Source organism: Culex pipiens, chromosome 2 (genome assembly GCF_016801865.2).
Source record: "Culex pipiens pallens isolate TS chromosome 2, TS_CPP_V2, whole genome shotgun sequence".
Classification (NCBI taxonomy): Eukaryota; Metazoa; Arthropoda; class Insecta; order Diptera; family Culicidae; genus Culex; species Culex pipiens.
The window spans coordinates 223,770,969-223,793,029 of record NC_068938.1 but is presented as its reverse complement, the minus strand read 5'-3'; the positions used below and the strand labels follow the sequence as shown (position 1 = coordinate 223,793,029).

At 38.4% G+C, this 22,061-nt stretch overlaps 1 protein-coding gene across 1 annotated transcript in view; it reads left to right on the top strand.

Annotated features, from left to right (window-relative positions):
- The window catches only part of LOC120429101 (sex peptide receptor), a 51,677-nt gene that overhangs the window by 19,448 nt on the left and 10,168 nt on the right, over positions 1–22,061 (top strand). Inside the window, exons 3-5 of the mRNA XM_039594264.2 lie at positions 2,035–2,165; positions 11,442–11,503; positions 17,059–17,181. Of these exons, the coding sequence (XP_039450198.1) occupies positions 2,035–2,165; positions 11,442–11,503; positions 17,059–17,181 (316 nt within the window). The remainder of the gene's footprint in view (positions 1–2,034; positions 2,166–11,441; positions 11,504–17,058; positions 17,182–22,061) is intronic.

The following is a 22,061-nucleotide window of genomic DNA, read 5'->3' as shown; positions in this document are numbered from 1 at the left end:
GCAATTACTCGTAATGTTTGATATGCTTGCCAAACATCCGAAAATAGCTTGCAAGAAGCATGTTCTCGGTGTGGATTTTAAAAACGTTAATTTAAGCAAGCTTGTGAAAGCCGTGTTGAAAATGGGACATTCCGAAACGGGGTGGCCTTATCGGAAGCTTCGCAGGTGCAAGCTCAAATTATTCCGCACACCACCGGAAATATTTGCGTTTGGCGGTGCCGGAAGCGATAACTGTTTTGGTCAACCAACTTGCCTTGCACGGTAAACAATAATTTTGGGTTTTGTGACTGCGCTGTAATAATAAGTATTTTTTTCAACTGTGCGGAGAGAAGCAATTCTGAACTTCATCGCAATTTTAATTGCGGTAGGGATTACCCCGAGGCTTGTGGACAATATGAAATTTCCCAGTAGAAATACCTGCAATTGGCATACTCTGGCTTTCTGCTATGCAGTTTTAAAACCTGGTAGCTATAGTTTTCTATTCCCTAGTCATGAATAAACAATGATCAATGCCACATTTATGTATTATTATCGTCTCATTGAGAGTTTATGGAACATGCTTCAATAGAAAACCGTTTGAAAACCCATCATGACCACACATAATTATCGCTCTTCGTCTTCAATGAGAAAAATAACTTAAAATTCAAACTATACATGTTTATGTTTAGGCAGCTCGTGGTTAAATTTGTTATGCTGACCACAATATCACGAACCCCACCGAAAACACTGAATATACCAAAATGGTGCACCAAGCGCTTCCAGTGGTTCCTGTTTTGAGGGCAATAATTCCCAACAACTTCACCATCTCACTCCCAATCGCTTCCAAAATGCATTTCGATGCCACACGTGCCCATACCATACCGAGTCAAAGGCTCATGGTGGTGAAATGCATTTCCTGTGTGAGTGTATGTGCAATGGCGTGTAGTTTTAGACTGAAAGCCTACTCACAGCAGCATGGAGGTGCAAGCTTAGATATGCATCTGCTTCAAAACAGAACTGTGCCAGTGATGAATGGAAAACTTCGGAGGCAATTAGGAAATTTCCATAAATTTGTAGCGTTTAGTGAACTAGTCCGATTCGTGCTGGGTCTGTTAGTACAATTAAGCAGATATAGGAAGGTTTACCCAATTATGATTTGCATTTTTTATGGAATTTTTATTCTGACGAAATGAATGCTTTGCTAAATATTTTTGTAAGGGTTCGCAAAATTTACAGAACTCTATTACTCTGAGGTCGTTGCCATGGCGCCAAACTCATCCTCACTTCGGACCATACGGTGGAATCCTATCGTCGTGCCGATGTAGGTCAACCATCACTAATATTCCAGTAGAAATTGCTGGCGATCTGATGAACTCGCAGCAAAAATGCGGTGAAAGCGATTTTATGCTGGAGCACATTGCAGACAGCTGGACCAGGATGGTGCAACCTCGGAATGCCAGTTATAATCAGTATCCTCTTGTCGGGTTGCCATGTCCACTGCAGGTTGTGGGTCGCACGGTGTCATAAATTGCTAGAGCTTGGAATCATATTTTGCCCCCTTTGGTTGTCCGTTTGAAACTAAAATTAGCAGCTAAAACATTCTTTTTAATTTCATTTGTTTGCTAATTATATCAAATCTAAACAAACTTTAGCGCTGTCAAACTTTACAAAGCATTCGGAAGAGAAGAAACAGTCTTCTGATAATTCATTTCAGTTGTCAGACCTCATGCGTAAAGTTTACCGCAATTGTTATTCGTTGCAATTCGTTAGGAAGCTACCACACGAAGAAAAAATAGTTCCCAAAATCGTGAACAAGCGTTCATGAAAATGGGAACCGCGAACAAAGTGTTCAAATCCCATGATACGATTTCCAAAACGATTTTGGGAACTCTTTTTTCTCGCGTGCATACTAAGAACATTTGACCGGATACCATCTTGTAAAGTATTTGTTTTTTTGAATGTCCCCTGCTGCATTTATTTACGCTAATTATATGTTACAAGTGCGTTCATTAATAAAAATCTGTCTCGTTTCATGTTTTTCGTTACTTTCCACAGCGATGGCGCTTTGCGACATGTTTACTCTGTTATTTCCGGCACCCGGCCTACTGTACATGTACACGTTCGGCAATCATTACAAGCCATTATCGCCCATCGCCGCCTGCTATGTGTGGAATGCTCTGAATGAGGTAAGTGCACATATTAAGGGGGGAAATATGTCAGGAAGCTAAATAAAACTTTTTTTTCTATAAAAATGCTAAAATTTATTGATATTACCTCGAATAGAAAATCTTTGATATTTTTGTTATTCGCATTTTTACAAACACTTTTGATTCATTTTAATTTGTTTTTTACGTATTGTTATAAAATTAAATTATTAGCTTCTGAGTTGCAAAAAGTTGTCTGAATTCCTTAAGTGATGGTCAATACCGTAGATATTGTTGACAATACAAATTTCCTGCATTCCTAATACTTTAAAAACACAAACATTTTTGGCGATTTTTTCTGATTTTACTCCGCTTAGTGATGGGTTTAGGCGAAAGGCTTTTATATTGCTCATCAAAAAAATAATTTCATTCAACATTCACGAAAAACATTATTTTTAAATTTTAATCCTCATCTGGAAAGCAGATTGCATTTTTTTCCGCTGAGCCAAGTGCCCCGCCAGGCCTCATGAAGGACTGTTTACAGTTCATTAATACAACACATACGCAACACTACTCAATAAGGTCGGAACGAAACGGTGAGCACCCACATTATTCATGGTAATTGAATCAACGAGCTGTTTTATGCCAGCGTTGAGCAGCGTGGTGTGGGGTAATGCGTTAAGGGGAGGATTATTTATTGACTCTTGCCTTTTTTATGTTGAACATTTTTTATGTTTCATTTAGTTCCGATGCAGAATATTATTGATTAATAGCAGTTCATGCAATAAATTTTGCTAGAGGTTAAACAAACTCGAATACAGGGAGACGCATGATGATTAAAAATGAAATTTAAAACATTATTTATTATGTGGGGTCTAACACGGTTTTATTCAGATATTATTTTTAATTACTGAAACTGTTTTAAAACAGCAAAATCAACATCCCCGCATCTTTTAACTCTCATATTAAAAATTGCCGATTCATCAGCGCTGCGCGCCCTGATTTCAATTTGACGCTAATTAGTGCTTTTTACTTTTGGAGTTTTTTTTCGTTGATTTTACATAGTCAGCAATTTTGTGCCAGGCTCGGAACGGCTTGAGAACCCTCGACGGTGAAAACCCCACCGCAGTGTTCAATACTTTTCATCAACTTAATTATTCATGAAAGCGGGGTGGTTGCACCCGTTCGATGTTCCACAGAGGTCGATGGTAAATACAGCAATGTATGCAAGAAATATGCCGTTTCACGGTATCTGCTGGAGAACTGAGTTTGAAACTTTTTTTGTTTTTCCGTTTTCAAATTTACGCTTGGCAATAAAATATTAATGCGCCAAATATTTGCAGGCACTTTGGCCGTAGAGTTTTATTTTTTCAAATACCAATCGATACTCTAGATATTTTGTTTACTTTTGCATAAGGTTTCAAAATTTAATGGTTAACCAGTAAAATAAATGTCACATGTTAAAAGAGCGATCATTAACCCTCACAACAAAACACCTACTGCTTTTTACCACGAAAGCGTTTGATGTGCTTTATTTTGAAGAACCTTGTTAGTCTAGTCAATTTTTAACACTTTTTTTACAGCTCAATTACATTAACCGGCGCGGCTGTTTCTGGGGGGGCGAATGTGTAATAGACTCATCAATTCACCAAGTGCCATCGTTTTACGCTTTGAAGATCTGTCACGTGGCAGCAAAGCCTTGCGCAAAGCCTTCAACGGTGATGGTGGTGGTGGTTAAATGTAATGACGAACCTTTGAGACAAGCCACACAAGATTCCCATGTCAAGACGACGCCGGTTTCGTAAATTCAATCACAGGTTTGGTTCTAGAGAGGAGATGACTAGCTTGGGTAATTAAATTTTAATTTTTGATGTTGCTGAGAACAGAACAAAGGCGCCATTAGGATCAATTTGTGGGTGGCATGCAAAAAGAGTCGTCATATAAATTCTAATTGAAAATAATTGAAATTCTTCTTATATGATGGCCATTGTAAGAGACGCTTAACCAAGTTCATTCCTCACAGGTTCTTCAGACTCCAAGGCAAACTATAATTTATGTATTTTTTCTGTACGCAGTCTTGGAACGCAGATGCCTTGGCTATTATAAGTACACAATAGAGTTGAATGCGGCTCAAAGAACTTTTTATAGATTTCTTTTATACTATAAATTGTACAGCTTACAAAGAGCTATTAATTGTATCTTCATAACAAACCAGCGATACATCATCCTCGAAGCATTCTTCCGTCAGCCATGTTGAGAAGCGTTTCTTTTTTCTCAATTCTTTTAAACTTTTAACGAGAGCTTTTCAATCCCGCATGTAAAATGTTGCTAACGTTCAGGAAAGTGGTTCCATGAAAAATGCTATCATCTATTATACATTCTTTCTTTCGAGATAGTGCATCCCTCTCCCGTTTTCATATCGAAAGTTCCACTGAAGATGGAAATATAGTCATATTTCAAACGCTTGATTTTTATAAGCTTATCAGAAACTTGTACCTAATTCAATACGGTTACACCCAATCACTCAATAGCATTATTGAAATCTAATAATTGTGGAAAAAGAATCCCGCCTTTCAGCGTCAAACGAGTAAAAGGGATTAATTCGAATCAAACTGTCTCTGGAGCATTATTCGATTGTCTGTATTTATTTTCTTGCTTCCCTTTGCAGTACCAAATACTGTCACATCCACTTAGGAATTATTGGAGAAGATGGTTCACCGACTCTGGTCTCCGGTCCATCGTTGACCGGGCAGCACATTCCGTTAAATGGATCCCGCTGGGCGCTTCGCTCTGGATATGTCCCCATACTTTCCACTTCACCGAAGATTGAACAAGTAATTGATAATGTGATTACTCTCTTTCTTCGTGGTCGTCCATCTTTGCTCTTACGTTTTATGCTCTTTTAACATCCCTGATGATTGTGTTGCGATAACGACGACGACGACGATGTCCTGCCCAACTCATCATATCGAGTTGAAAACATAAGAAAAATCCTTGATAAAACAGACGACGCGGATAACGATAATGGTTCGGAGGTGTAATACTTGTTGCTTGTTAGGGGAGATGATAAGAATACATGATGGAGACGTAAGCAACCGAAAACTTCGTGACAATTTTAAAATCAAATATATAAACATTTCTTGTTTTCAACAAACTGCTCTGTGTCAACCAAAACAAAGTTTAACATGCCCTTAAAACATCATGATCTTTCTCAAACACGCCACGGTTTGAGGGAAACGTAATTGAATTTTCCAAAAACCATAATTAAACTTGGTAAACTTTGCTGCTTACCTGCCGTGCGGAAAATGTAAAACCATATTGTCTACAAGCGTTTCTAATCCGCCAATAGAGACTGCATCTTGCGAAAGGCAGGAGGGAAAGCATTATGTTCTGGCGTTAAGCACACACACAAAACGCACAAGAAACCTCCCCCTCCCAGCACAACGCCGGTATCACGTACGAAGCAAGGACAAAGTTCTGTGCACTAAGCTTCCGGTTTTACCATGTTGGCGCTTTATCTCGTAGGCGGATGATGTGGGCTGAGACGCTACGCTGGTTCTCGTCTTGGGCAGGACACGAAGCCTCCTTCTTCCATTAGTCTTTTCGATGAGAGACGATTAACGGGCCCGGGGCCAACGTGTGAAGAGCTTTTCACCACGATGATGATGGTGGCTGCTCCTGCAGCTTCCAGCTGTAGTGTGTACCGAACACATAAAACAGAAAACAAGCTGCAAAAGGCGCTGAGCTGGAAACGCGCAACTAAGACAACAAGCTGAGCCGAGGACTGAGACTAATCCTCCACTTCCGACGGCGTCCCCGAGCCTGGCACAAATAACGCAATTTATTATTCTATTTATTGTTCGTAATGTACAACGCTATTAACTTCACTGCCATTAACGTTAACGATGATCGCTATCGTTGATGCTCGATTTTCCCTGCCACAGTGTTTTGCTTTGCTTTACGTGGCTATAATCACAATTAGATAAACACACGCGGCGTACGCCGCGAACAAAAAAAAAACAACCTTCTTTGCTCAGCCTGGAAAGTGATCTTTAAGAAGTGATAAAGCATTTTTTTTTTCGTTTATTTTTGTTTTTGTTCAGCCGTTTAATGGCAAGCTGTCGAAACGAAACTGAATGCTGAGCAAAGAAAGCGGAAATTGATTTTAGGAACTTTTTTTTTCGATTTCCATTGCCACCACCTTTGAGGAGAGATAATTGAATTTATTTTACCCACAAATTGACTTTTAATAATAAACTCTGTCTCTTCGAGTTGCAGGATAAAGCAAAATATTTCAATAACAGTTTGCTCTTAATTTTTAATGTAATTCTGTCGCTGGGATCCGTTCTTTGATTTATTTTCGTGTAGAACCAAAACCATAGGGCACTACACCAGGTCAGTGATGGATGAAAATGTAATCAGCCCAAACATTTTCATTAGCACATCCCACCCTCATCACGGAGGCGGACTGTCACGGAATTAAAATCTCCCAAGGGGGCCATGGGCGTTGACCAGCGATGTCCTCCAATCTCATTTCACAGTCGACTGCATTCCACACCTTTTTATTTTTTTGTCTTCCATGCCACGCTTTCAAATCGTTCGTTAATTGCAATCGATTTTCCCCCCATTTCCGGGCACGCTTTCTCTCAATTATCATTCAGTGTGCGACGGAACCAACTTTTATAACTGTTGGCCGCAGAATGTTGTAATGTTCGAAGGTCGAGAAAAGGATCGAGCAGGGGGAACAATGAATCTTCATGTAAAGTCCCTTAGCTCGGCCCAAACTTGACGGGGCGGCGCGTGCTCTCTTAATTAAATTATGCCATAAATTTCCGACCCGCAAAAGCACCAAATTTATGAAGAAGATAAAGTTGGCATCAACAAGTTGTACCTACACACACAATTACTGCCGTGTGTTGAATGCAAAAGAATGAACGTAAACGTGACGGCTTTTGTTGTCTACTTGGGCTGGAATGTCGAACTGATGGAAAAAGTTGCCCGCGGAGAATGTGCACAATAGGTCAATCACAATGTGGGCGATTAACTTGATGGAAGCATTAAACCTTCCAATGACACAGAACAAACCAAATGATATGAAACAACATCCACCTACTGCACACACACAACAATGTCCGGGGTCACCACCCAATTAGTATCCCATTTCGAGGTCCGAGCATTATTCATTTGTGGAAGTGCCTAGGTTTGGATAACACGACAGTGCACAGTCATGTGTACGCAATTTGTGGCCCCAAGTCGTGCACCAGGAGATAAACAGTAATAAATTATTCCAGTTCCAGTAACGAGAATCGATATTTGTATTTTTTGGACACATGAGCCCACGCGCAATCTAACTCAATTGTTAAATTGAAACTCCATGATTACCAAAGCTGACCAAAGCACTATGCGTCTCCACAATACACAATTAAATGTTAATTTTGGTGCGGAGAAAAAATAATGTTACGGAAAAAATCATTTCTGTTTTTTTTTTTTGTTTTCAGCAACTAATACTGAAATAAAAACAAAAAATGTTAAGCCTCGTTAAAAAATCGCCAATATTTCGAGTAAAAAAAAATTAAACTTTCGAAACAAGCGAAGCGTGCCACTGATTTTTGCAATCATTGAACCTGGCAGTTTAATCTGGACACACACAATGCGCACAAACTGGGCGCCGTTCACATCACAAAATTAAACTATCTAACATCGCCTGTGGAAACACCCGCCGCACACTCTCTGACATGTGCTGTGCTGGGCCACCACGCCGCCATACTCATTGTTCGCCAGAGAGTAAACTTTCTAGCATAACAAATAATTCCCATCAACTAGTTTCCTATTTTTGGGGATAAAACCCGCAAAATATGCGATGCAAAAACATGCCATTCAGCCCCGGGTTCTGGGTCGTGTGTGACGGGAAGCAACATATATCAGGGTGGTTCAAAAATGGACTTTGATTAAATGTTAAAACCCCTTTTTTCGATAAGATGAAGTACTAGAAAAATATCACTTTTGGACCACTTAGTTCGAAAACGTTTTTTAGACTTCTCCAAAGCGAATATGTTATCGAAGATGGCGGTGATGGAATGTTGGAAAAATTCAGTACATTCTTGAGTTTTTTTTAAAAAAAAGGTCCAAGAATCCAAATTTTCAGTTTTTGCTTTTTGGGTGTTTTTTAAAACCCCTGACTCAAGGCGGTTTCAAAAACACCCAAAAAGCAAATACTGGAAATTTGGTTTATTGAACCTTTTAAAAAAAACTTCAGATATATTCATTTTTTACATAAGTTGATTGTTTGAATAAAAACCTTTGAATGCATTCAATGTTATTCTTGAAGCCACCCTACCACGACGCTCCGGGGTGGAATATTTGGTCAGTTCAATGAATAATGAAAAAACCCTCTAAATCTGACCGGCAATTCCGGGGCCGAGTGTCGCTCGCTACGTGAGGGACAATGTTCAACACTACCGGTTATATTTCAAATTGTGCGGCTATCGCACGTCCGCCATCAACCCCTCAACCCGGAACTTGTACGATATTTGCAAATGAAGCAAAAGGTGAAAAAATGATTTGTTCAGCTCGAATTGTAACACTTTTTCCAGGCGAACCATGCTGTGAGGTATACCACTGCTGGGATGGGGACGGAATGTAGCAATAACCACATTTCACACAATTTCGCAAAATTCTCTCCCGGCAAGTTCTAAACGTGATTTATGTTCATAAGATTCGGTCTATCTCTCCTGGTTCTTTGCTTTGAATGTATGTGGTTTGTGTGTGTATGTTTGATTGTATCGTTCACTCTGGTGGACAACGAACATTTTGCCACCGCACAAAATATATCGCTCACTAGCGTCCTTCACCACAATCATGGCCAACATGATGTGGGCCAATCGAAATGCATGGGTAAATGGATCGTTCCTCTCGAATGGGCTACTGAGAGTGTAGCCGGGGAAATAAAAGTGAAGCCACAATGAACGAGAAAGGTCAGGAAAAAGGTATCACTTTGAGGTTACGTTTATACGAGAGATATTGTAACAGATTTCGAGATTTTCTCTCCCGCCCGGAAGAGGCTTATCGCAGCCGAAGCAGTAAAGTTTTTTCACCAAAAAGGAAATTTTGTTTCCCTTTTTCCCGGACCTTCTCCTGTCATTCGTCTCGCTGTCTGTCTGCCAGCAGCCGCAAATCAAATATTTTCCTCCTAGTCCATGGGTTCAAACGGAAAGAAAATAAAACTCCCCCTCCACCCAAAGTGTCTTTACGGCAGAGGAAATGTTCATCAATTCATTTTCCTTCCCGTGATAAAAAAGAGGCCATCAGATTCAAAAGGTGACCAAGCGATTTTCCTCGCTTTCACGCCTTCCGGCCAACATTTTTCTGGATGCTGAAACCGCCACTGATATTTATGTGGGTGGATAGAATTGGGGGAAAACGGAAAGCCGCTGGGGAAAACAATTTTAGCTTCACCGTTAGGCACGTCTGTGGCTGATGCGATGTCATCCTCCCACTCGGATTGAGGCGATTATCTCAAGTGAACCCCCGGGTGTCATCAGCTTCAACGGCATCACCTGTGCTGTCGAACATTAGCATCAACAGATTTGAGCCACTTTTTCTGAGTGATGGCTAATCACTGTGTCTTTCAAGCATCTGTCACAAATTAATCAATTGAATGTTTAAATAAGACAGATATTCGAATTTTCGCACGAAACACCATGTCAACAAAGAAGATCAATCAATTAATTATCCTCCAACCACAAATTAACATAGATATTATCGACTGAAAATTAATGATGCTGGGCTGCCTTCACAAGCAATCACCGCACGGCTCAGTGCACGCGTCAGTTATCACGTTGTTCGGCATTAATGAGCCCATCCCGAGATCCTGATCAAGAACCTTCATCCCTTCCGTTACTGATTTCCTTTGACTCCTCATCACACCGATAGCTGGGTAATTCATTAGCTGTGCTGGCGCGATGCTCTAATTAGCTGGCTTCGATCTGCTCGTTACATTTGAGATTTAATCTTTGGGATTGAGAAGGTTCGAATTCGGGGCAAAGGGTGCTTCCGTGAGGAGTGAACCATTTTTTTACAAAGTGATAAGGTATCATATTCCATCCTGAATGGAATACAATTGACCCCGGTTCTTTTACATCATCGGTTTTGGTTAAATGACAGATAATAGTTTCAATCACTCATGTCGTTGTCGTTAAAAACGAACATGACTCCTAAAATTCTCGATATTGATATTAATTTCCGCAAAATGCCGTGAAATTCTATGGTTTTCTGAAATCAATTAATAAAAATTAACAAATATGTTACCAGCATGGTAAATTTAAAGGAACAAAAATATTAAAATAGAACTGTAACTACATTTAAAAAAAATCAAATAAAAAATAATAATTTAATAATAATTTTTTTGTTTACAAAAATATTGTTTGAGGAAAAAAAACTGTTATGGTATTACACAATGAAAATTCACAAAAGCTTTACATATATTAAAATTAATTAAACAGGTTAAAAATGATAAAAATTAAATGACGCAGTGAAATCCATTTTAGATTGTTTTCAAAATTAAAAGCTGTTTTTTCTGGTGACATCTAGTATCCTTGGAAACGAACTCAATTTCCAATAAATGTGTTTTGAAGATTCTTTTTAATTTTTCTGGATGGAACACTTTTTTATTTGATTTTGAAAATTGTGCTATTTTTGCACTAAAATTCCAATAACTACCATTAGATTTTACAAATTAGGATGCTTCACCCCGCATTTTGTTGCATTTCAGATGCATTTTGAATTTTGAAATTCAATTGAATTTTGCCTAAGGCTTCATCCATAAAGTACGTCACGCTAAAATCAGCCAATATAACCTAGTCTAGAACTTTCGATGCTTCATTACCCAAATACGAACCAAAATATTTAGAAACAAAGTTGTTTTACCAAGTTAGTTGAATGAAATCCTTGAAATGCCAATAATAAATTTTACCCGATTGAGATCTTAATTGGAATTGAACACTTCAGGACAAACCCATTCAAATTCTAAAAACAATTAAATCTGCCTTTCCAACCTCTACACAGTTGATAGAATTTTCGTCATAAATCACCAGAAATGGTACAGCGAATAGTAAAATTTATTCGCCTGATCGAGCGAAGGCAAAAGGCGGAACCTACGATTCAGGCTAATAAATGAAATTAATGGCTGATGAGCTGCTCCTCGGCGGATGCGAAGCCGAAGAGAGCTTGGCCAACCAGCCAACCGGATGTAGCTAAATTAATCTTCTCCCTTGTCTCTCTCTGTCTCTTTCTCTCACTTTACGTTTCCGATCCGTGCAGATCCTTCCGGCAATGTTCCACACGGCATCGGTTTGGCTGACGTTGGCGCTTGCGGTGCAGAGGTAAGTTAATTACTGGTGGGCAATTCGATTGCCAATATATCCTACCGCTGCTGTCTTGCCTTGCCCCACGGCCAGGAATGCGGGTCCGAGGATTCCACCGATGCAGAACGGCGACGGCCGCTAACCCATTCCATCACTTGACCCAGTCAAACGACTTAATTGCCATTGTTCATCATCATCATCATCGACGGGAGGGGAAGGTGAACTGAGTGATGATATATTGGCTTTTATAATGCATACAGACTGGGAGATGTAGATTAGATAAGAACCCAAGCAACACACTTTGTCAGATAAACGTATTTCCTAACTGGTTGTATAACCGAACGGCCTCGTTACCACAACTTGTTCTACAACTCCTGTGCATTGGAAAAAGCGCACTTTTTTCTGTTGTATAACTTGCCAGAAAAAGATGCAAGTTATCAGAGTAAGTTGTACAAATGTATTTGACAACACTGTGCTAGCTAACAAGAGATTCAACGAAAAAAGGGGGCGTGGTTAACGGCTGTGTTGTCAAATCAAAGCGCACACTGAAAAGGAAAGATAGATTGAAAACAGTTGTCTAACCGTTACCCAACTTACATGTAAACAAACAGTTCTAATTAGAATTTCAATCAACGACGAAGCCAATATGAATAGTATCTCTGACTATTTTGGTACGCTTGTTTCTGCCCGATTTATTTAGAAAAAAAATTGAAATTGTATGAAAAAAAAAACAATCCTTTCGCGCTCTCTAACTGTGACTCTTGTGAAACCCTCTTCATGGCGAGCTTTTAGATTTCCCTTTTTTGATGAACTTCGTCTTTCCCAAGATTCGATCCGATGATTTCGCCGATTTGTTGTTGTCTCCACGGCAGGTCCAGGCGCGCTTCCACATCTCTCCACGAGGCTTCATAGTAAACAAGCTGGCCTAATCGTCAATAAGAAGGCTGCTGTCAGCTTTGTTATACAGCAGTGAGCTATACAATCTAACTCCAGAAAAGGCTGTCATTGGAATTGAAGTTATATAAGTTTGTTTCTAATCAGTTTTTATAACTCCACTATATAACTTTGTTATAACAAACCATTACAACTGTCATTCCGGTTACCGTACCACGGAGTAATATTGAAAATCGGTATGATTTTGATTTGTTGTTTTCTCTATCATAAACTCTAAAAGCTGATAATTTTTGTAGCTTTTACCAGCGAAATATTTACAAATTAATCGGTCAACAATCAAAACTATTGTAATCTTCAATAAATAAACATTAATGAAACTCTAAATTCCTCATGTACAAATTTACACCACCTTACAACACGCAATGTCAAGTTGAATATGTATGTTGAGCATCAGTTATATTATCTATTCTCCAATAACATTTGTGTAACAAAGCGAGAAAACCTAAGGTTATTTATAAAATGGTTGGTCACGCCCATTTTTCAGAAGATGCCGTCACATGACATGTTAGATAAGCAGTGAAACAAACAGTGCAATATTATTCTTATTCAACAAACTGTTTTCGAGGAAAACATTGCAGATGAGGGAACAGCATCTTGGCATATCAGCATTTTGACGTTTAATTACTGCTCATAAAAAGTGTTTTCGACTGAAATCAAGTGATAAATACCTCAAACGGAAGTGAGCAAGCAAGTTTCTATCGAAGGTGTTCCAAAATAAGTTGTTTAAACAGTGTAAATCAGCAAATTGAATGGAGTTAGGAGCGAGTTCTAAACCTCCCAAATAGGTGAGAATTTTTCCTATGTTGTGTTTTAAAGTTGGAAAAGAGTGAAGTTGACTGTGTTTTAACACTTTTGTGGCACAAAACACTATAGTTACATAAGTCAGTTATACAAGCAGTGAAACAAACTGTTATTTAAGTTATGTTCAGTTATTTTCTCGTATGTTTATCAAAAACAATTGTCTAACTGTTATTCAACAGTCGACAAGTTATGAGTGCTACTTGGGAATGCTGAACAATGTACAAATTATAAAATTTTAAAACTTTTTATTAATCAAAACATCGTGTTGAATGATGTTCAATTCAATTGCCTTACCTCAAATGCCATGCGTCTCCATTGAATTGAATGTAGAGCAAAAAGTTTCATGGAGACGCATGATACACCATCTAAATTTCTCCAAACCTGTTTTTTTTTTTTCAAAATGCAGCAAAAGTCAGATGGAACCGACTTAATTCGGAAAACAGGAGTCACCCAACGCTCTGAGCGTATTTTTGCACAAACGTGTAGACACCATCTACCGAAATGTTGAGCGAGGACAGTCTCTAAATGGGAACAAGATCACAGTTCACTGGGGCAGATAATCGAATCCGGCTGCCAAATTGGTCACTCCTTGCTCGCAGCCGGAAAAATTCAAATGAACGGACTGCGAACTAGTTATGGTCGATGTAACGGCAGAACGAGAGCACCGAGAAAAAATGAAGGTGTTGCATAAAACTTTTATTTAAAAAACTGTTTGCTTGTCTAATAAGGGTGATTTCTTCATTAATGCACTAGTTGTGGACTTTATTTTGACTTTCACGATTTTTTTTTTTTGTATCAGAAAATCACAAAAATGACAGCATACAAGTATCGTACAAGAAACCTAATGGTTCAGAACATTACATTTATAAGGTTAACAGATAAATATTCTCTCTCAAAGTGTTATGTTCTCAAAAGATGTGAGTTCGATCATCCTAATTCACTCCTAAATTTTCACTTTGGATAATCGAATGACGAAATAGTAGTTTATGGACTTCGTTGGATAAATGTACGACTCTGGCTGAAAAAGTATATTTTTGCAACGAGTTCATACATTTCTTGATATTCCGAAAACATCCTTTGAATGGAATTTTAAGATAACTGTCCATGTTAAAAACAAAACAATATTTAAAAGTATTACTTTTCGATACAAGTGCAAAAATAATACAACTTTTCAGCAATGGGTGCTTAAAAAATGCGATTTTTCGATATTCTTAAGGTGAAACTGGACGTGAAAAACTTCTTTGCAACTTAATCAATTTTTAAACACGACAGATTGTTTACTTACGGCTTATTTACTATCTGCCATACAGAGGAGACCTTTCTAAGAAACGGCTTTTTTCTTAATAATGCTTTCAAAAACACGGAGAAAACTTTTTTTTTTGCGATTACAACTGATCAACAAAATTAGATTTCTGAACACGACAGTTTGCTTGCTGTCGTAATTTTTCTCGTCTGCAATAAACAGAACACAATTACGTGGAATCAATATGGCGGATCTTTCCGTTTTCCCGTGTTAAAGAATTCCGTGAGCATAATATCTATCAAAGGGAGCTAGGATTGAATATGCTAGTGAATAAATTAGGCTAATAACCGCAAATAACATTCCAGATTCAAATTCAGCAAGCATAAGACATACATACGACATTGTTATTTCAAAGAAATCATTAAAATTGGCTCTTTTTTTCTCACTAAAACTCAAATATTTCGGCTCTGGTCTGAAGTGTCGAAAATGCATTGTCTTAGAGAGCAAAATGTTTGTCGTGAAATTACCTACAAGCTACATGTTTTACTGGGAAAAAGGGCAAACCTAAATAAAATTAGCATTTCTGAAAATCGATATTATTTGTTCGACACAAATCTTCCTGGGCGAAGCCAAAACATAAATTTTGGTCAAATAATTAATAGTGCATCTTGATCCTTTGACAAATTTCTATGATTTAATGTAAAAAAGTGGCCTTTTTATGCCTTTTGATGTACACAGTGAAAAATGTGTAAATTTGGAAGGGTTTATTTTGGAAGGCTGAATATAACCTCTTTAGTGTTGTAATTTTACCTTAATTTAGACTAAAAAGTGACATTACTCAAGAAAAGTGGTAAAATTACACATTTTCAGAGGTGAAATTAAAAAAAAAAATCTGACATATGTAATAATTCCATTTTTTTACTATGTATTGATATGAATCGATTACCGAAAATTTGTTCAAAAAAGTTATTTGTAACACTGGAACGCCCAACGCATGTCCAACTTACACGGACGCCCAAGCCTCCCAAAAAAGGTGGAACGGTAACTCGGGCATTACTCAACCAATCGGGACGATTCTTGTTTCCAGTGATTTGTAAGAATGTCTAGATGATCCTAAAATTTTGCAGAACTTGATTTGAACAAATCTGTAATTTCTGCGTCCGAAAACATCGTTCCACCTTTTTTCAAAACGACTGCCTCCGCGATTTTTTTTTACACGCGAAAAAAAGTTGGAACGATGTTTTTGATCGCAAAAATTACAGATTTGATCAAATTAAGTTCTTTAAAGTTCTAGAATCATCTAGACATCCTAACAAATCACTGGAAAGAAGAATCATCTTGATTGGTGAGTTTTGCCCGAGAACCAGCGAGTTGAAGTTACCGTTCCAACTTTTTTGGAGCCTTGGGCGTTGGAATGTTAAGTAAATGGAAGTAGTGGTGCAAGATAGTATTTAATTATTTTGTATTGTCTAAAAAAAAATATTTCTAACATCATAATCTATCATTTTAGATATATAAGAACCCAGAATTTCTCTATAAACTTTTTTCAAAAAAAAATTATGGAATAACAAAATCTAAAACAATTTAAATTGTTTCAAAACATACTAGTTTGTTTGTAATAAGTTTGGTCCCTGTAACTTGAATGGTCAAACTTTCAAATTTCAATGTTCAGACTAATTGAAACGAACCTAAAATTCAGTGGTCCGAATAATCGAATCCAGGTACAAATTGATCACTTTTTTTTACTCCCAGTTCCAACACGTAACATCGTCCAAGCAGCTAATTGAGTTCGTTTGTGTGCCAAACGATATTGGCCGGCAGAGCGAGAGAAAAAAAAACTAAAAATTCCAGCGCAAAGCTCGCCATTTCCTTGCACCGACGACTGACCAATATTGCAATCAGAAGCAGCAGCAAACCACACTGACCAAGGGCGGATGGATAATTGACTGCCAGCCAACTGACAGGGTGGTAAGCTGGCGCCAAAGCGAACCAAACCAATTTTATGATGAAAGCTAAAAGATTGGCCACCAAGCTCTTGTGCACGGCTTTGATCGTTTCTTTATCGCTCGTCCTTTCTTGGGTGGTGCAAAAGGTTAACCAATTTAGATTGTGAGTTAAATGGACTTTTTCAATCAAGATGCAAACACTTTGTTGTTTTAAACAACTCAATTTTCGAAATAACTTTTATCGGCAGATTCAATTAGAACAATTCAGAAAACGTAACAATGGAAGATACAAAAAGAACAAATCTTAAATTGGTCAAACGAAAACCTGACAGGAAAAACAACAACTTATTTTAAGGCCGATTTATCTTTACACGTACGCTGTGCGAACTGTAAAAGTTGCTCTTGCCTAAATTCAACAAAATCCTTCAGGGAACTCCCAAAACGAGAAGAAAAATCTTTTCCCCCAATCTTGGATGCCTTCCGCCAAATCCTCGAGAGCAACTCGAAAACCTCGTTATCAACTTTTCAGCATCGTATACTTTTGTTTTATTTTATTCACGCTAGTATCTCTTTTCCCCAGACTTTTATATATTCAATCGTAGTCCTGTCCTTCATTTCATCCCCCACAGGTACGTGTACGTCTGTCATGCCCCAATCGCCCGGACGTGGTGCACAATCCCGAGGGTGAAAAAGTGTATCGCCTACATCTGTCTAGCTGCATTAATTCATCAGAGCACCAGATTTTTCGATAAGTAAGTAAACCGCAAAGAACCAACGAATGTTAAATGACGAAAAGTGTGGCCGACAGAGTGAGAAAAGTGGGTTGAAATAGCACATAATTGTTATATCGCCTGACTCGCTGCAAACAGACATTCTGACAGAAGATTACAATCGTCGTGCTATTTCATGCAGATATTCATTCACCTTGGCATTATCCTGGGTTGACGGTACGGGGAACATGGAAGAGTGAAAAGTCGTGAGGATGCAGTGCAAATCGCAGAACAGCTTAAGTGACTTTAATCACGGCAAAACATGTGAAAATGAGAGAAAATTAGAAACTTGTAACCTTTAGCCTAACAATTTATCTTTTTTTTTTCACTTGTTAGAAAAGCTCCGTTTTAATAAAATTTTAATCAACTACAGTTGCGCAAGTTGCCTAAAACAAGCAATCTGGTATTTTTGGTTTTGTTTGTTTTGTTTAGAGATCATCTATGAATACTCAGTGATCAATTGCCATTTTTTAATAGGACTTTTCAGCAAGAAGGTAAACCAACTTTATATCCACAAAGAAACGGCAACCAACCTAGATTTTTCGAACAAGAACACGGCCAGAGACCAACCGTTTCGCTTGCTGTGAAATTTACGATCAAAAATTAATCTTCCCAGAAAATCCCTTCGGCATCGACTGTAAATTGAACCCAGTCCAACGCCACAAACAATTACGGTGGGCCGCACTCATTTTTAATTTACTCAGAAACAAAAACACATTTCCACGAAATCTGAAATGAAACACAAACATTTCCAAACAAAATATGTAGTTCTCGCCGGGGTGCTTCCTCATGGAACTTTATCAATTCCACGAGCGGACGGCTTCCAACTGTGCCTTTTTCCCGTCACTGCATGAAAGCAAACGAAAGAAAATATTTGCTGTGCTGATGATGATAATGAATGATGAATGTGTTCGTTTTCAAGTACTCACACAACCATACAGTGAGCGGAACATGTATGGCGTGGCGAGCAAGATTTTTCCCCGTTTTGCAACGAGCATCAGCCCACTACAGGCCACACTATTTTCCGCCTCGATGATGGCAAACTGGTTGTCTGTTTGAGGTTGCCAAAGCTGGTTTACAGTCAAAAGTCGCTCGATACGGTTACGCTGTTACCAGAATCTCTCAACTCATCAGAGGTGAGAATTTTAGGCATATGTACCAAATATAGCCCATGTCAATTACACAACTCGACATTTTTGAAGTTGGTACCAGTAAACGCTTCAGTTTCGTCAAGGTATGATAGATTTGATAGACAGAATTTAATTTTAGTGAATTCATTGCCAATCGAACTGGAGTCAGGGAAACTGGCGGAAAAAAATAAATAAAAAATATTTGAACGGCAGTTTATTCTGCGCCTAGGAATATTGGCCCAAAACTGATTCTTAAAACATTTTTTTTAATGTCTATATCAACATAAATATACAGCAATTCCCCACGAAAACAGCATGAAAAAAAAAACAAAAGTGCTCGGATCGGGCTCAAAAATTTTCTGGGGGTTCCCTGGCCGAAATAATTAGACCCGTATTTTTTTGTTTGGCCATTAGGGTGACCTACGCCGTGTTAGGGTGGTCTGAAAAATGGCAATTTTCGTCGATTTTCGCAAAAACCACTTTTTTCGAAAAATCATAACTCCTCGCCATTTCAACCGATTTCAACTGTCTTATACGCAAATGAAAGGTGATAAGTTGGCCTTTCAAAGAAAAATAGTAAGAAGTTTCAAAAATCTAGCCTAACATATGAAAAGGTCGTATGAAACATTAAAATGCCGTTTTGACGGTGTCTGGACCAAAGAGCCTATGTCTGGAAATATTTTTATCGGATTCCTCGGACATTTTTACGTAACATACTAAAAAATGGGAGGAGTTCATTAACAGGATTCCGAGATATGATTTTTTGAAAATAAAATCCGTGTTTTTCGACGCGCCGCGCGCAAAAACCGGAAAATGACGAAATCGGCAAAAAAACAACTTTTTTCACTAAAACTGCGATAACTTTAAAATTTTAGCGATGACCTATACATGTCAGGGTACCAAAATTTTTGTAATTGAAAGACGCAACTTTTGGTACCCTGACATGTATAGGTCATCGCTGAAATTTTAAAGTTATCGCAGTTTTAGTGAAAAAAAAATGATTTTTTGCCGATTTCGTCATTTTCCGGTTTTTGCGCGCGGCGCGTCGAAAAACCAAATTTAATTTTCCAAAAATCATATCTCGGTATCCTGTTAATGAACTCCTCCCATATTTGAGTATGTTACGTAAAAATGTCCGGGTAATCCGATAAAAATATTTCTAGACATATGCTCTTTGGTCCAGACACCGTCAAATCGGCATTTTAATGTTTCATACGCCCTTTTCATATGTCAGGCTAGATTTTTGAAACTTCTTATTATTTTTCTTTGAAAGGCCAACTTATCACCTTTAATGTGCGTATAAGACAATTGAAATCGGTAGAAATGGCGAGGAGACCACCCTAACACGGCGTAGGTCACCCTAATGGGCAAACAAAAAAATACGGGTCTAATTATTTCGGCCAGGGAACCCCCAGAAAAATTTTGAGCCCGATCCGAGCACTTTTGTTTTTTCCATGCTGTTTTCGTGGGGAATTGCTGTATATATATGTCAATCTATCAAGTGCAAATTTTCATTCTTATGTAAGATTGTCCGATCTTTCAAATAAAAATATTTTTAGTTTTTTAAAAACTGACCTAACATTTGAAACCATCCGATAATGCTTTTATAGTGCCCTAGATGATTTTTGCGGTGCAAAGATTATGTACGATTTTGGTTCGCCTACTGTGCTGTTTTAAACCCACTTTTATTGTTCAAAGAGTACTAAGAGTTTTTCAATTCACATTAATGATGATAAAGTCTTTATTAGTTCTCTTACTCCCACAAGAGGAGAAATGATAAAAAAGCTAATTTCTTGGAAACAATAAAAAGTTAAGAAAAGTTTATTTCAAAGATATCAAGTTCGAACCATTCAAAGAACGATAAAGATTTATTTTGATTTTAAATGAGTTTTTATTTCCTGTAATAAAAAAAACTTAAAGCACTAGGCACTCATTGATAGTAATGCTCATGACTTTTCATGGAGACACTTGGAATTATAAAAAAAGGGTTCTTATATATGCATGATAGTTTACAGGACTGCTGCAGTTCAAACTGTGTCCAGAGTTCCTAATGGAGGGGTGGGATCTAGGCTAGCACTGGCAGTCCTCCCACACCCAGCGCAAACTCACTCAAATATTTTAGTGGAAAACAGACACAGAGTGGATAATAAAAAGCAAACGAGCCGAGAAACGAAGATGTTTGAAATAAATTCAAGGTTTTATAGCAATTTGTATCCTTGTGCGGGGCGTGGGTTAAACTATGCGAACTGCCGCTTTCAACTACATATATGCGAGCAATTCTTGCAAGAAAGGATAACGGATGGGTTTGCTTTTCGGTCTAGCGCAACCGACGAGGAATGCAAGCCAAAAGGGTACCCCCATCACCCCACTCCAAATTTGTACACACAGGAATTTTCCCCGGTGCGTTTTTCAGGTTTTCCCGCTGAGATTCAACTCGCCCAGCCAGTCGCACTCTGGTCCCGGAGTTTTCGTTCGCGGGCACCTTCATCAAAAGCGCCAAGTTCCGGTGGATGTAGGAATAACAGACCTTCGGCGAGATGCTCAACTTACAAAAGTGTGTTCCCCCTACCGTCGTTCTCGTCCACAGCGTCCCGACGTCCCAGCACGTCCTCTTCCCATATTGGAAAACGGTAAAATTGCCTCAGGGAAGGTAATTTCACTCGCCAGTGTGTATCCTTGGGAGCATTCCTTTTGTTTTACCTTCAGATGAAATGCCACGCGAACCTTTCCATTGTTACTCTTTCGGATGCTGATGTGACATCTTTCGGAGGTGGACGACGAAAGCAATAACGGAGCTACACAAAAAACATCCCACCTCAGCATTCTCCCGAGCGTAGAATCTTTCGTACTTTTGTTTGCTTCACCGACAGCTTCCGGCTTGTGCAGAAAGAAAACTTTGTATCTATACTGCATCGAGCAAAAAAAAACTATCGCCGCACCAAATAAAAACTTGTTCTGGGTGTCAGAACATAAACTTTGCTTTTTTTCTTCAACGTGTTTCGAGGCAGCCACGGCCGAGACTTTTATTTTGTAAAAAAGGGGGAAAACTTTTTAATAATGAAAAATGAGGTCCCGAGCAAATTGTTGACCCATTGGGAAAGAAAACGTCAGCAGTTCCAACATGCTCTCGACAATTATTTAGGGCAAATATTGTCGCAAAGTTGTAGTTCACGTCGGCATCTGGGAAGCGCACATTTGGCTTTTACATGTTAATCTCAAATCAAACGTTATACAACGTCAAAAAGATCTAAAGACTAAGATTAATCAGCTCTAAAAAATAATTTAAGGTCAGAGTAGGCAGAGATTAATGTTTTTGGCCTTATGTGTAAATCGATACATTATCTTTCAAGTTTTCAAGTTTCAATCAAAGTGTTGTTCTTTGAGGCTCAAAACATAGCCCTGTTTAAAATTTTCGGCAAATTCGGTGCTTGTAAGCGATTTTGTAGAACAAAATGACATTTCCCTGAATAAAAATGTTTCGATTTCGCTGAAACGCCTATTTTCAAAATACACGAAAATTGAAAAAATATCGAATTTTATACAAGGCCAAAAACTAAAAAACATGTTTAAATCGATCCATGTAACTTTTTGCAAAACGACTCACGCTAATGTCGCAATCATTACCTCCTCTCCCCTTGACATTCGATGCAGTTGACATTAACCACGTGCACACGTAATTTTCACACAAATTGTTTTCCCTCTCTTGTCCTTTCATAATTTACTCTGCTAGCT